At 33.8% G+C, this 15451-nt stretch overlaps 1 protein-coding gene across 7 annotated transcripts in view; it reads left to right on the top strand.

Moving 5' to 3' along the window:
- The window catches only part of DMD (dystrophin), a 991087-nt gene that overhangs the window by 606118 nt on the left and 369518 nt on the right, over window positions 1–15451 (top strand). For all 7 annotated transcript variants that reach the window (XM_018084043.3, XM_018084032.3, XM_018084034.3 and 4 more), the window contains one exon: window positions 12358–12522. In XM_018084043.3, the coding sequence (XP_017939532.3) occupies window positions 12358–12522 (165 nt within the window). The remainder of the gene's footprint in view (window positions 1–12357; window positions 12523–15451) is intronic.

The raw sequence follows: 15451 nt of genomic DNA on the forward strand, positions 1-15451 counted from the left end.
ATTTGCATTATATATTTTCTGGTATGTATCATTTTTTTCTGTATGAAGAGACATTTGTATGCATAATGAACCTGAGGAAGAAAAGTGTATACAATACACTGCTGTGAGAAACAATGATAGCAAACCAAGACCATTAGTGCCTGAAGTGATGATGTTGCATTCAAATTACAGGTCTCCTGCTTCAGGGTGAAAACGCAGAGCGTCATTTCTGTAGCCTGGTGCTTTTGCTGGTGCAGCAAATATTCCAGGCTTTGTGACTCAGGTGTGTGAGAGGCAGTAGCCTCTGATATTCTTTATGGAAACACTTCCCAATTCTCTTCTGTTCCAAATCCCAAGGTGGAAGCTGCACCCTCTGTCTCACCTTCCACCTTGTTTCTTCCAGCCTCGATCATTCACTTTTGGTTTCTGTGTAGCAAAATACCACTTATTTTGCCTTCTGGGATCTTCATACTCATGGAGAAAAATAAGGGAGGATTTTGTTCGGTTTTATTGCTAAGTAGCACATTTTTTTGGTAGAAACTGGTGAAAATGAGTAGTAAATCTGGTAAACAGAGGTAAATAAATTGAATGCTCTTGTGTAGCAGAAATGATAAAAGCCTTGTCCAGAGGATTACCACCCAAGGTATGGATTAGCCTGGTTGGAAAAGGTCAAGGGAGAATCAGCTGAAGGATTTCTGTTGAGACTGATGGCAAAGTCAGAATCTGGGAAATTAACCTGTAGTATCTATTTGTTAAAGTTACCGGGATGCTGGGGTGAAAAAAGAAGAGTAATTTGTTGTGTTCATCTCTGGGGAAAAAGGTGAGAAAAAAAATCCTCTGAGTACTTTACTGAAAAGACAAGCTAGAGTTTTTGGTCAAGAATACTGCATTCTGGGGGTTTTTTTACCATTTCCGTAAACGCTGTTGATTTTCAAGCACAGACCAGAGAAATGAAAAGCAGCTTATTTGATGTGGTACTCTTACTGGTTTCTGCTTAACAGAAACAGTCTGGCAAAGTTCAGAATATTAGCTAATGGCTCAGGCAGAAGTGGATAATAAATATTGATCACATTCACAAACTCCAAGTTGGACACATAAATCATTATTTCTGTGGTTGGACAGAAGTGTCTCTTTCTTTACTAATGGGTTTCTGAAATCAATATATATAGAAGAATTCAGAACACTTCAGGATCAAAATGGTGTTATTTACTAACTGAAGGAAGCATATACATAGCTGAAATTAGGCACCACGATTTTAGTATCTAAACTGTGATAATAAAAAGACAGTATTACTTTTCAAGAAAAAACTTTTAGCAAGATTACCTAAATACATTATAAGAAAATCTGCAATTTGTCATTGAATATAGGTTTTTACTGATTAGTCACATACCTAAAAACTTTGCATTTGCATTTTCTGCTTGCTGATGAAAAAATGTTTTAGGTTACTTGTCACAGTCAGTGCAACAAAGAATGTTGTTGAAAGTATTTAGGTTTGGATGAAATATGGTGGACAAGACGACTGTTTAGTGATTTATTACAGTTTACTGATTTTTTACAATTTTATGTCTCTTAGATCTAAGCAATGTGTCTGGCAAAATAATTATGCTTCGAATTTACTACTTGAAACCTTTCATTTACTTATAAAAGAGACTAAAACGAGAAAATTAATCTTCCACTTCAGATCATTACTTAACCACATCATTTTGATTTCAGTTATCTACCCATGGAGATGTATAAAACTAAGTTCTCCTTGGCACTTTGAATCTAAATAATCAGAGAAAATGCAGTGGTTTGTGGTTTCCTGTGTTTGGTTTTTGGTTTTGGTTTTTGTTGTTGTTGTTTGGGGGGGGGTCGTGTTTTTTTGTCTTTGTTTGGGGTTTTTGGGGGGTTTTGTTTGTTTGTTTGTTTGTTTTTTAAATGAACAGAAATTGAGATTGAAAATTACAAGACTGAAATCCATGCACATTCTCTGATGGTCTTCTCTTTCTCATACATTTTTCTATTTTTATTGTGATCTTGACAGATGTAGAAAACAAAAAGAACACAGAAGCTCAGTTTGGGCTTCTGCAAGATTTTTCCAATGAAACCTAAGGGAAAAATAATTATTTTTTCATTTGCATATTTTTTTCTGTTACTCATGATTTGCACAGAAAACCTCAATTAATTGTTTCACTTTGTGACTTGAAAGTCTAGGGTCTGTAATAAAATTAGAAATCACGTAAAGAAACTCGGCAGGCCTGACAGAGGAACTTAATGTTTTCTTCCTTCAGTTACAGATATGTAAGCACTGAAAAAAACCCCAAAGATGTTTGCTGTGAACCAATGCTCACAGGTCTGGCACTTTCATATCAGGCAGACTTTGTAGGTCACCTGAGATTGGTTCTGTAGTCAGTTGTTTTGATGAGGATATATTTTTTGTGTTCCTTAAAGCACAGTAGACAAACATCATCACACAGAGATTTCTCTGGGGCTTTTCTGTCTCTCCATCCCCTCTTAAGAGTGTATCTTATACTTTAATCTATTGTTTCTAACTGTTTGTTTAGTTTTCTGGCATCTCTGCTAAAAATGAACATGTAATGCTCTACCATTTCTGATTATCTCATACTGCAGAAAGATGCTGTTTTCAGGATGTGAAACATACATGACAGTTACATAAATAATGTAGGTAGGTCCTTATCTGGTGTACACCAGAGTAATTCTGTTTACTTCAGAGCAGCTGTGACAATTTACACCAGCTGAGAATGTAGCCAAATATCTCCCAAAGTTATCACAAATTTTTGTTTTACCTTGATCTGCCAAGCAGGGGAATAGGGGACAACACCTGTGAGTCTTAACCTTCAAGGTGACATATTTGAAATAAGTCATGTTCAAACCTTCTTTACAGTCACAGAAACTGTTGCCCTACAGCAATGGAAATAACCTAGAAAAGAAATTGAGTATGAAAGGAATTGCAGTCACATTAAAGTAGCTTTTTTGCTTTTACTTCAGAATTGTCTTTGCTTTTGGGTGTTTGTATCACGTGCTGATGACCTTGAGAGTAGATATATGAAGAGTTTTTCTTCCTTTGGATAGTAATAATTTTAGCATGACTTTTCTTTAGACAACTTTATTGCATAGTGATTCTAATAGGCTGTTACCTAAGACAATATAGTTTAAGCAGAGAATGAAGATTAAAGCCCACATTTGAAAGGCATGACTTTTAAATTCTATCCTGGTTTTACTTATTATACCCTCTCCAAAGCAGTATTTCTTGTAAAAATTAAAATAGCACTGTCTTTGTGAAGTCTTAATATTATGAAAAATGAAGTATTTTATGACCATTTTTATGCTTTCACATCAAGAATTTTTCATTTATTTTCAAAGCTCAAAGTATCTTCTGCTGTGATAGCCAAGTAAGCTAACCACCTAGTGCTTCAAAGCATACAAAAGGGTACTAGGCACTGCAGTTTGTGATGAATTCAGTTCTTGTCATATACCACCTGCCATGGCATGTAACAGATCTGTAATGGGTTTCTTACCTTTTTCTGTGCAGTAAATGGATTGATAGATTAGGTCTGAGACCAGTGAACCATGGAATCAGAGGTTTGCTGGAAGGAGTTTATTACTCTTTAATATTATTCTTGGTCTGGTGTCAGCCAAGAGCGATGAGCTAGATTATCTGAAAGTAAGCTGGATGCCAAAATCAGCATTCTCCTCATTTATCCACCTTAGTCTTCACAAAGTCTACTGTATGTATTATGAAGGTTATCATAAGTGCCTGATGGAGACATTTTGTTTTGCTGCCTTTTAATTTGTCTGCTAGTATTAGTTCTAATTACTAGACACTGAAGAGACTATTTCACTGTTTATTGCCACAGCAAATCAATTTGTTGTGCTATGTGGACAAGAAAAAAATTAGAGTGGAGTGACACAGCTATAATTTGTGAACATTTTCTGTACAACCAGAAAAAGTATAGGTCGTCTTAGCTTGGTTGATCAAGTGTAGAGAAAAACAGATGGGAGCAGAAAGAGCAGAAAGACAAAGTCATTACAAGGTTATAGTTCATGTATTGTAGCTCGCCTTGAGTAGAAATTATTCATAGATTACCTGCAATGACATAAAATTTCCAGCATGTCAGTGCAACTTAGTTTTAGCCTATAGTTGGAACTACTGCAATTACTAGTGCTTTTATTTGTGGGGCGGAGGAGAAAATATGTTGGAAAATGAATGCCACAGTTTGATTTCTGTTCTTTCAATTTGAAATTAGAATAGTATAGCCAGCATTTTGGGGAACAAAAGGTTGATACTTTCTGAATTTAGTTTCATTTAATGAGTGGCCTGATTTCATTAAATATGATAAAGCCTTTTGTTATGCTAAATTACCTGTTACAGTCTGTCATAGATTGCTAATTAGGTGTAGTCCACATTCATGTTATCATCAGCCATATCAACAAATGGTTTCACTATAATGAAATGTGGTTTGATTTTACTGTTCACCGGACAAACATGAGAATGTCACAAGTTCTAAGAAACAAGTATATACAGGCTTAATTTCTTTTTATTGCTGGCAGCTAGCATTAATTAAGATTTAAGAACTTAAGCAAAGAAAAGTATTTAGGAATACAGTCATGGAGGGGTAAAAAAGTGTGTACTAGCCAATGAGACCATAAAAGCATGATTAAATACATGTATGTATTTAATATATATATACATATATGTATATATATACACACTATATATATCACACTATCTTACCAACCATATTAAAATTACTTTTTGTTGTTGTTTGCCGTACAAATCCAGAATATATTAATCATATATTTAAGAAGTTATGCCAAGTACTTTGAATACAAGAAGTACTAACTGTTGATACATTTGTTACTACATTGGGGTAATATTGATGTATCTGAATAACCAGATATCAAATATGTCATTTTAGGCAAATTCTTACACATTTTTCTACACTGCAACAACTATATATTTGAGAGTCATTTCACGTATAATGAACGATGGTTTGCATACTGTTGCACACCAATCAATGACAGTCATCTGGGCTTTTTAAAACTTCAGTTCCAAGACAGATGCTGCCATTGTCTGTCAAGTGTTTCATGCATCTCTTTTAAGGAGGACTATAGGGGCCTAAAAATCAATGTTGTTCACAAGATAAAGATTATACTTCATTTATACAGGCCTGTCGAGGTAGCAACATGCCCATGTAATTAGAATTCCCAACAATGGAATAGTCTGAAATAAATTTCAACTTTCCCTTCCCTTTCCCCCTCCTTTTTTTTTTTTTTTGGTAATTTTTCTCATAGTTTTAACAACACCTTTTCAAAAATTCATAATCATCATTACCTAGAGAATGGCCTGACTACAGTTAAACTAAGGTAACTCCAACACTCTCAGCTTTTCTATTAACAGCACGTTTCTTACAAATGCGTTAAACCAGGTAATTCCTGAAGAACAGCCAAAAAGAAAAGCAAATTCATTGTTAGTTGTTCCTTGTGAGAAATGTCAGCTGGGTACTTGGCAGTCAAGATCACTCACTACATTTGGAATACTAACGTTACTGTTTTCTTTAATTTTTAACAAATAAATAATTTGTTGGTAAGAAATGCTATAAATATTTAGCTGTAGATAAAATATCAACCCACTATAATTATTCTATACTGTGTGAAGATAATGCAAAAATAAATCCCTGCTTATTTACTGTGGATATAATACAGTTTAGCTATACATTCATTATCCAACTTACTATGTAGCAAAAAAATAAGTAAAGCAATTGGATAATGAGTGACCTTAGGAAAAGGAGGGCTGCAGAAAAGAATGGTGAGACAGAGCAGCAGACTGGAGGAACCCTGTCACATGGAGGGATCAGAAGTGTTGATAGGACTACTATAGTTTGCCAAACAGTGAGAAGAGATTACTCTTAAATATGTCAGACAGGGTTTATCATACCCCATTAACTAACCCTGTTGTGTTTCCCTGGGACATGGCACCAGCACAGCCAGCTCTGTGCTGGATAATATCACTGTGGCCTGCCATGTTGTCAGGTCCCAACATATTCATAAGACTCTGCTTTCCATGTTAAAAAAAGGCTTTGACTGACAGGCTCAAAGTAGCTGTTCAGACCAGGCTACCAGTACTGTGGGTGAGTGCTGGAGTTTGATTGTCTCATGGACTGTGTGTAGCCTGAGGGGTATTTATGGTACTTTCTGCCATAAGCCAGGGAAAGAACAATTGTACCTTTATTTAAAAATAATTTTCCTGTTGGAATATCCTTCATTAAAAATCACTGAAGGAGCTATACTGTAAAGCCTTTGAGGCTGCTTTTGGATTTTGGAACTGAGTAATAAAAAGACATAAGGAAAAGAAAATCATGGACTAGATTATTTAGCAGAGATTTAAGGTGGAGGGTCTTGTACTCAAAAATGTCCTTGACAAAAGAGAATTGCTGGGATAGTAGAGAGCAGAATGAATGAAAATTAGTTGTAAGTATTACATATAAGAAGCATACAGATATTCAGAAGACTGATATATGCAGTCATACTACCATGGAAGAAAACCAAAACAAATCTTTGGGATGGGGGAAAGGTTTTGTTTGCTTTTTAAAAAGCCAGTCAGCCAGATGAAGCAGAAAATTGTTTGGTGCGTTGGTTTTGTGGACTGCCTCATTTTTTTACATTGATGGGGGAAAACAGATTTTTTAAGTAAAAATGAAACTTGAAAATATTACAAATACACCATTAAGATTCTTTTTTTAAAAAAACAAACCCAAATAAACACAGGTCAGGTCCTGAGAGGCTTGCAAGGAACCACAAAACACTAGGTACATAGCAAATAAAAATCTTCTCTATATATTTTTAATAGCCTTCTTTAACCTTTCTCTAATAATACAGTCTTTACTCCAACCTTGTCAGAGACACTATGACTCATAAATATTCATAATTTTAAAGAAATTACATAGATTTTGTTTTAAAGTCAATATTGAGTTTGTTAATGAGAATGGCTTAGTTAATTAACTAAATGGCATCCCAAACTGAACTTATATGAAACTCTTTCTCACACTGATTGTTTTTCATGAAGAAATGATGCATATAAATTAACTTTTCGCTCTTCCATTTTAAATCATTCTTTTGTACATGGTATATGAGTGGTAATTTTGAGCAGATAAAACTTTTGGAACAGTCGCTGTAAGAATTTCTGTTTTATGCAATCATCTTACTAGTGCTATAGAAGTATCAGTTATGACTTATCAATAAGTAGGATTGAAGTTTGCATTTAATAGCTGTTATGTTTATGTTAATTAGTTAGTTAGTTAGTTAGTTATCTTAGTTGTTCTTTGTTATCCAGGTCCTCACTCAGATAACATCAAAATCTTAATTCAATCCAGTTGTGCTCTGGGCTAAGCAGAAAGTTTCCTCATTTCTTTATACAGAATACTTCAATTTTTCTCTGTGCAAGCACTTCTGATTTTTCAAACCTATCAGTTATCCTATGTTGGAAGACCACTTTCATGAACTGCTTTGTACATCTGAGTGACCCTCTCAAGTGGGGCATAAAAGAACTGCTTTTAACAGTCTTCAAAGATACCCCATAACATATTTTTGCTCATATTCATTGCAGTTTATTATAGTTTATATTGTTATGCATATCAAGATACCTAAATTTCTTATCAGATTCATCAAAGTAAGATCCATTTATAAGTGCCACTGTTATTGAGAGTTTAGTGAGGCAGCAAGCAAAAGAGCACTTTATCTAATATTGAGGGAAAAGAACCTGACACATTTTTGCTGCTGTTAAAATGTGGAAATTTGGGATTTCTTTGCTCTCCACTCACCACTAAGAAAATACTCCATATTCTTTTTTGAAAAATTACATGTTGGGGAGATGCATCTCCTCATCTCTATTCCCAAACAACTGGGTAATAACGGCATTATTTTCCCTTTCGTCATTTCAGGTAAACAGGGAATGAGGTTGACATTGACTTGTGAGAGAGAAGCGATATATTCGAAATCAGGCATTGGCCACTTGAAATATAATATATACAAGTAATTTCAGTGGCTTTCCTTTCATAAATAGTGATGCCTTACTAGTAGTATAATTAATCGAGTTCATTCATTTGCAGTAACATTTCTGATCTCTGCAAAACTATTCCCTATTGTTTGTTCTTTTTTACTTAGTCTCTGCCTAATAAGTTTCAACTTTTTAATTTTGAGCATTGTTCCTGAGTGAAATGATTGAGCTGTAACTCTACAACCATTATTTTAATTGATACTCCTTTAATTGAATCTAATTTCTGGATATTCATAAGGAATTAAACCTAGCAGTGAAACAGAATATGATTTTATATCAGGTGACATACTTTATACAAATCCTTCCTCCCTTTATACCGCCTATTATCATAAGAATTGGTATTCTTTTCCATCTGTGGATCTCTAATTCTTCCCATAATGCATGAACACAACCGTATGCAGACTGAAAAATAACTATCCAAAGCTAAAGTGGGAAATAGCAGTGGAAAACTGGAGCATGTGAAATGATCAAGGATATCTCTACTGTCAAGATGAGCATATGTATGGTTTTGCACCGAAGTCATAAGATTGGGGTAGGCATGGAAAGAACATAGTAGTGTATCATTTAGGCTGCTTGTGAAGGATCATCATCCAAGACATCAGGTTCAGATGGAAGAGAAACAATGAAAGCAATGCAAGTGATCAAGTACTTTTAGAATTCATAGGGAGAAGAAGATCCAGACTTTGAAAGTATGCAATTATTCAAATTTCAGACTATTCTTATGTTTTGAGAGATATCATTTTTATGCTGGAGATTTTGTTGTGTGGGGTTTTTTTTTCTGTGTGTTTTAATGTAAAGAGCAAAATTTGGAATATGTAAAATTAAATAAGTGGAAAAATGTTCTGATAGTTTAAGATTAGAATAAAATTAAATATTATGAAGACCAGTGTTGGTAAAATTAAGCTCTTCTGCTGTTTCCCCATTTAGAGCTTAAATATTTTCTATTATTATGTAACTCAGCTTCTAATTAATTAACTTAATTAACACTTGAACTAGAGTACAAAATTTTAGATGTATCACATGCTTTGAGATTAATGTTTTAACACATATCACTGAAATTATATAGTGCTTTGATGTTGAAATGGAATTTGTTTTCTTTGAAGAAATAATTCATACTTCTGTTGTTTCCACTTACAAATTTATTTTGTGCCTTTGGTTGCAAAATAAGGTGTGTTTTCAATGTTTGTCTATTACTGAATAAGGCAAAGTTTAAAATACTTAATTTGTATGCAAAGAGCTAACCCAGATTTTTAAAATTCCTTTTTTCTTCTGCACCCTGCCTTCCTTGCCAGCCTGTAACACTGCTTCATCAGGCCTGTGTTCAGTTCTAGGCAGATCTAGGGGAAAGCATCTCCTGTAAGGTGTTGCCTTATGGCTGCTGTTCCTACTGGTCTTCCCTCTTAGAAAAGGACATCAGCCCTCCTCTGATAAAACCTAATAAAAGGAGTCTTTCGTTAATAGGAGGGAAAGAGGTAAGACACCAAAGGGAACAAAAGTGTCTACCCCGGGACTACAAATGAATGAAAGGAGGATAGAGCCCAAAGCAAAAATGTGAGAGTATTGAAGTGGGACACTAGTCACTGCTCATTCATCCCTGGAGGCATCTGAGAACTTGTAGGAACTCGTTGAAGGGCCCAGGGACAGAATGGGCAGTAGAATTGCTGTTGTGCCCATCAGCATTATAATCCCACCTCAGGGGTGGAACTCCTGGAGCCGTGAATAACAAGCTTGAAGGACTGTGACTAAAACACTAGGGAAGATTCTGGAGGATCCCATCTCCATATGTACTTCTCTGCCAGAGAAAGGGCATAAATCTGAACAACCAGTCATCATGTCCATGTCCATTACTCCATGGAGGTTTTCCCAATTTATGCTGCTAGGGAGCGGCAGAATTAGCTCAGGAAACAAGCTGTCTCCCAGGAGACAGTGTGCAACAGTACCTTGGCTTGATAGGCAGACTTGTAATTAACTTAAACTCATCAGGCTCTAATTTGATTAGCCAGCTTGACAGTTTGATGCCAGAGTTTAAAAAAACCCCAAACAAGCCACAACGAGCTAGCAAATGAAATCCCTGATAACTGGAATCTAAGACTCTGTTTCCCACACAATAGTATGTGACATATTACCTGAATCTTACAAGGTATTGCCTTGTTAAATGTTTATCTGCAGCCCTAACCTGAGTTTGAGGAAAGTTCTTTCTTCATTTACTGTTGTTCTTTTTGTCTCTGTGGTAAAATTAGATGAAGTTAAATTTCTGTATGTAATGAAACACTTCATATGGACATAGATTTCTTCATTTTTATATAGTAAAAATATTTTAATTCTGTATTTGTACTATAATTTTAGAGCAGGAGACAACATGTAAGAAGAGGCTACATTTACTTAAATCTCAATTTATCTCTCATTATACATGGGATAAATAAATGTTCTGAAAAGAGTAGCTTGAAGTACAGTTGCCAAAACCTAATTGTTCATCTTCTGCTGTTCTAGATCTAATAAACCTTAGTATCTAATTGGTTACCTCTCTCTCATCCCCCCACTCCCCAAAACCTCTACGAATTTTTCTTCCTCTGTCCTGTGATAGACCCAAAATGCTTGATTAATGTTGATTAGAAGTAGATTAATTTAAATTTCAGATCTTCAGAGGTCAGTTTGGGTTTTTATCTGCCTATGACTATTTATCTGCTTTCAGTTGTGTTTCTGTGGAAATTATTTACATTAATATTAAAGCTAGTAAACATTGGCGATTAACATTCAGAAGTTGTAAGAGAGATGAAACTAATCTTGTATGAAATTAGGCCAAGGTCTGCATAAATATTGGTTAACACATAAGGGAAATGAATGCATTTTTAATTTTTTTCTTTCGTTTCTTGGGTCATTCTGGAAAAGCAGAGTTTTTATTACATTTAAAAGATTAGGAAGATAGAAAAAGAAATTTTACTCAGGGTCAATTTTTATTAAATAGGATATTATGGGGTGGCTATAGTGAACAATGGAGATAATGTAATATATGGCAAATCAACTTCTTAAATTACAAATATCACTTAAATACAGTCTAATAAATCACATGCAGAGTATATTTAGAGGAGTTATTTTGGTACTGACAAATCAATATTATCAAAGCAAATTTTTAAAGGAAGGTACATGTCACAATACAGTTGTGTTCTTTCCATTCTCTCAGATGGTGGTTGTTTGGTTTTAGTAACATTCATTGCTTTCATGACTCTGAGTTAAGATTTATTGTCCTCTGAAAAATTTGTCATTAGGAATTAGAGGTTAGTACAGAGCACTAATACGTTTGTTGCTGGGCAATATGATGGCAATGCTTCCATTAATGCTGCTTAACTTTAGAGGGAATTTGTGTTTTTTCATGTGTGTCAGAAACCTCATGTTTTGCTACTTTAAAGAGGGTCACTTTGGTTAAAAATGTACTTAAAAACGTTTCCACTGATATGGAAAACTAGCCATATTTCTTGGCTGATTTTGCTAATGAACTGCCATTGTTTTGTGTCTCTGCCCAGTCCCTATATTTGCTGTTGTGATTTTTTTGTTTTTAAAGTACAGATGGTTTCTCCCCTAGTATATCTTTGCAACATTTCCCATTGTGTAGTGTTGTGACACCTCACCTATCTAGCTATAGAAAACAATCTGGGAAGGACAGCATGGAGCTTTGTGTTGGCTTATTTATTTTCAACCTGTTCCTACATTTACTCCAAGTGCTGTTGGATTTGAACTATGCTATTCACTGATTCTTAATTTTTAATATTGTTGGCACAGAAGAATGTGCTTAGTTAATTCAAATCTCACTGCTTTGAATGCAAATCAGAGAACCAAGTGGCCTGATCAGAATTGATGATACATTTCTTCATTATTTTTCTTCATTTTATGCATCTACTTATGCATATTTGGACCAGACTGGCAACTCTAAACATCTTATAAGAAAATATATGCTTATAAGTATTTACATTCAAGAGAGGAGGAAAGGTTAGATATCATTCAAATGATCAATTTCGTATTTTCACTTTGTTTTTCCTAAATAAAAATTGACCTTTAAAACAGTTTAGGATACCAAGATAACAATTTTTTCACTAAAAAATGAATAAATCTGGTGCTAAAATGTGATTAAAAAAAAAATCTCTTTTGAGTTTGTTTTTTTTCTTGAGTGGATCTGCTTTTTCTTTCCATTCTTTCTATCAGTATATAAAACTTGTATTTTAACATTTTATATGAGTATATATGTGTGTAGTGTTAAATTGTTTTGTGCTTTGTTTGTTGTTGGCAGTTTTTTGCCACCTGAACAATGACTTCTGGTATTTTTTCAGGTGTCCAAAGATCTTCCAGAGAAGCAAAAAGAAATAGAGATTCTGCTAAAGGATTTTGTTGAACTTGATAAACAACTGAATCAGGTGATATTGTGGGTCACACCTGTCAAGAACCAGCTGGAGCTTTATAACAGAGAGGGTCAACCAGGAGCCTTTGATATTAAGGTAAATTTTCTTCCATTTTATAAAAGCATTGGAATCTCAAGTAGTCAAAAATGCAGTTGCAGAATCAGCTGTTTAGCTTTTATTAACAATGTAACTTTGAGATAGAAGTCAGCAATGGTCCCCAGAAGTTCAAAGCTTTATGAATTAAGGATAGCTTAAATATTTTTCCATCAAATGGTTTCTAGTGAGAGGGCAGATTAGAACCAGTGGTTCCTAGACATAATTTATTATTTTTCCCATATTATACATGAAACAATAGCCCCAAAAGTTGATGCATCAAATCATAATACAAGGCAAACTCAAATTCAGAATATCAATTGGACCATTTAAGCTATTTCATTAAAGCTAATATGACTACATGAAAATCAGAATATTTAGGACCATATCATGGTTCTCATAGTGCAAGAAAGGATATTTAACTGCGCAGGTAATGCTCCAGGAATCAATAAAGCTGATTGTCTAGTAATTGTGAGAAAAATATTTGTAATCTGATCCTTGAAATGTATTTAAGTATGAAAAAGATGCCTGTATATGAATTGAGTGAGGCCAAAGAAATTAAAGATGAAAAATACTGGTTAGAATCAATTGGCCTGCTGGATATATGCTTAGGCATTTTGGCCTTGCATTTTGTCTATACATGTATGGTCCTATCTTCACATAAACTGGGAGAATATTTAATGTACAATAGATAATTGAAATCTATGAAGTTAAAGTTTGTAGTAGCTCAGCATCTTGTTCACCTAGATAAAGATTTAACAGGAGACACTGAGTTTTGTATGAGTTCTGTTTTTGATGCTGCAGTTTTCAGTGAAAAGTGAAAAAATATAAATATTCAGAACTTGTATTGTCTTGCATGAATTGAATGATACCTTCTCCTTAAGATGTGTGGTTTTGCTGAGTATGTTGATTAAATTCACTTTAACTTATTTTCTATTAAGGAACAGTTTTAATGCTCAAACACTTCTTATGTAATACAATACATTATATAAAATAGTGAATCTCAAGTCCTGTTGTAGTCCTATTGACAGAATGAGTTCAGCAATTACATTAATTCTCTTTCTAAAAGATAAAATTAGTATAGCTCTTTGCAAATGGCTGTATATGTATTGAATGACTGATGGAATTTTGCTTTCAAGAAAATTGTATATTCTTATCTTCTGTATTTTAACAAAAAATTTTAGATTATTAATCCATTTTTTTGTTCTGTTTCCTTTATTTCTAGAATGATTCCACATTCAAAGTTTATATAAAATTAAAGCAGGGGTAAATTTCTACAAGTTATAACAGTATTGCTTTTCATATTGCTTATGAATGAAATATTTTGCTTGACTCTTTCAGTCCTGTAATCATATAAAGCATGTTAGCTTCTTATTTACATGTTATCCATCTTGATTGCTTTTAAAAGATATAGACTTCTTTAAAATGTTGTTGAATTATGGTTTACCCAGAATGCAGTTTTTTTCAAGGAGAGAATCTGTTACATTAAACACCCTTTATGAATTATCTCTGAAGGCAAATTACATTCTTATAACCTTCTTCAGGTTAAGAATAAGCAGACTAAGACCATTAATAATAACAAAACACATTAAAAATTAGTAGATATAATTCAGGAAAGCAACCTAGTCTTGACAACATTCAATTTTACAATCAACTTCAAACACATGTTTCAGACCCACGCTAACATTCTGTCCTACATTGAGTCAAGCCTCTGCATACACATCCTCTTGAATTACTGTTGAAATGATTATGTTTGTGTCTTCTTAAGTTACCATCCTGTATGGCTAATGTGTACCTTTAAAAAGTAAGGATGTGCATCCTACCTATGGAAGGGATGTTTTTAACAAATCTTTGCTGTTCCCAAATACTGTATAAATATTCAGCATTTATTCTACAACAATTTTAATTCCTTCACCAGTATCCAGAGAACACTGAAGTATCTGCTATAGGATTTCATAACTCTTTTTCTCAGAAACAAGAATGATTCTGATGAACACCTAGTGGAATGAAAAGCATATTATTAATCTTCTTAGAAAAGAGACTGGATAAGAAATTTTACAAAGAATCTTTTTGAGTATTCTAAAAACCTGGAACGTATGAAGAAGAGGTTTAAAACTGACAATCAAACTTGTAAATATAGCACTTGAATGAAAAAGACCAAGTTCATATAAGTCCTCAGGAAAACCAGACTATTCTAGTTATAGGATTTTACATGATGGTTTACAAATTTTAATTTTAATTTCATTTAAGACACTGTCTTTTGTGAAATTTCTGTCAATGTTCTTCATCCTCCTACTGAGCCTGCAAGGTAATGTTCTTCAGCTTCCTCCTCAGCCAATAAGTCGTCTCCTGTCTCTTTTGTTTTCAAAGTTATTTTTTGGGGAAAAAAGTTCCAAAACTAACATGAGTGGCAAGGATTTGGAGTAAATAAATATAAAGTATTGTAAGGATATTAATTTCTAAAAGTCACAAAATATTGATTGTTAAAAATTTTCTGACCTCAGAAGCAGGTGAATATAAATGATGAGAAAAACTTGTGGCATTGGATAGGTAGAAGAGAAAGAGGATGGAAATATGTGTTTGTTTTAAATAGATGCCCAGAGTGTCTTTAGCTAGTTAGCAATATTATATTAAAGTAATATGCCTGTTTAAAGCAAGTTTCTTACCTTTTCTTACCTTTAGGAAATTCCAATTACAAAAATGTGTCATAGCTGAAATTAAACTAAAGTGCATCTAAAATATCAATTAGATATTCTGACACAATTTTCCAAAATACAGTGATTTATTTCCCTGAAAACCATAGCAACTTTTGCTTCTGGCATTCAGCTATAATCTGATAACTATCATTGCAGATTCCTCCATAAATCAAGGGGTATAATAAATGCAGGTCCTTATCAGATAATCTGGTTTAAACTTTTAAATAATATTGATC

This window comes from Manacus vitellinus, unplaced genomic scaffold, assembly GCF_001715985.3.
Source record: "Manacus vitellinus isolate BGI_N305 unplaced genomic scaffold, ASM171598v3 scaffold_7_pilon, whole genome shotgun sequence".
Taxonomy (NCBI): domain Eukaryota; kingdom Metazoa; phylum Chordata; class Aves; order Passeriformes; family Pipridae; genus Manacus; species Manacus vitellinus.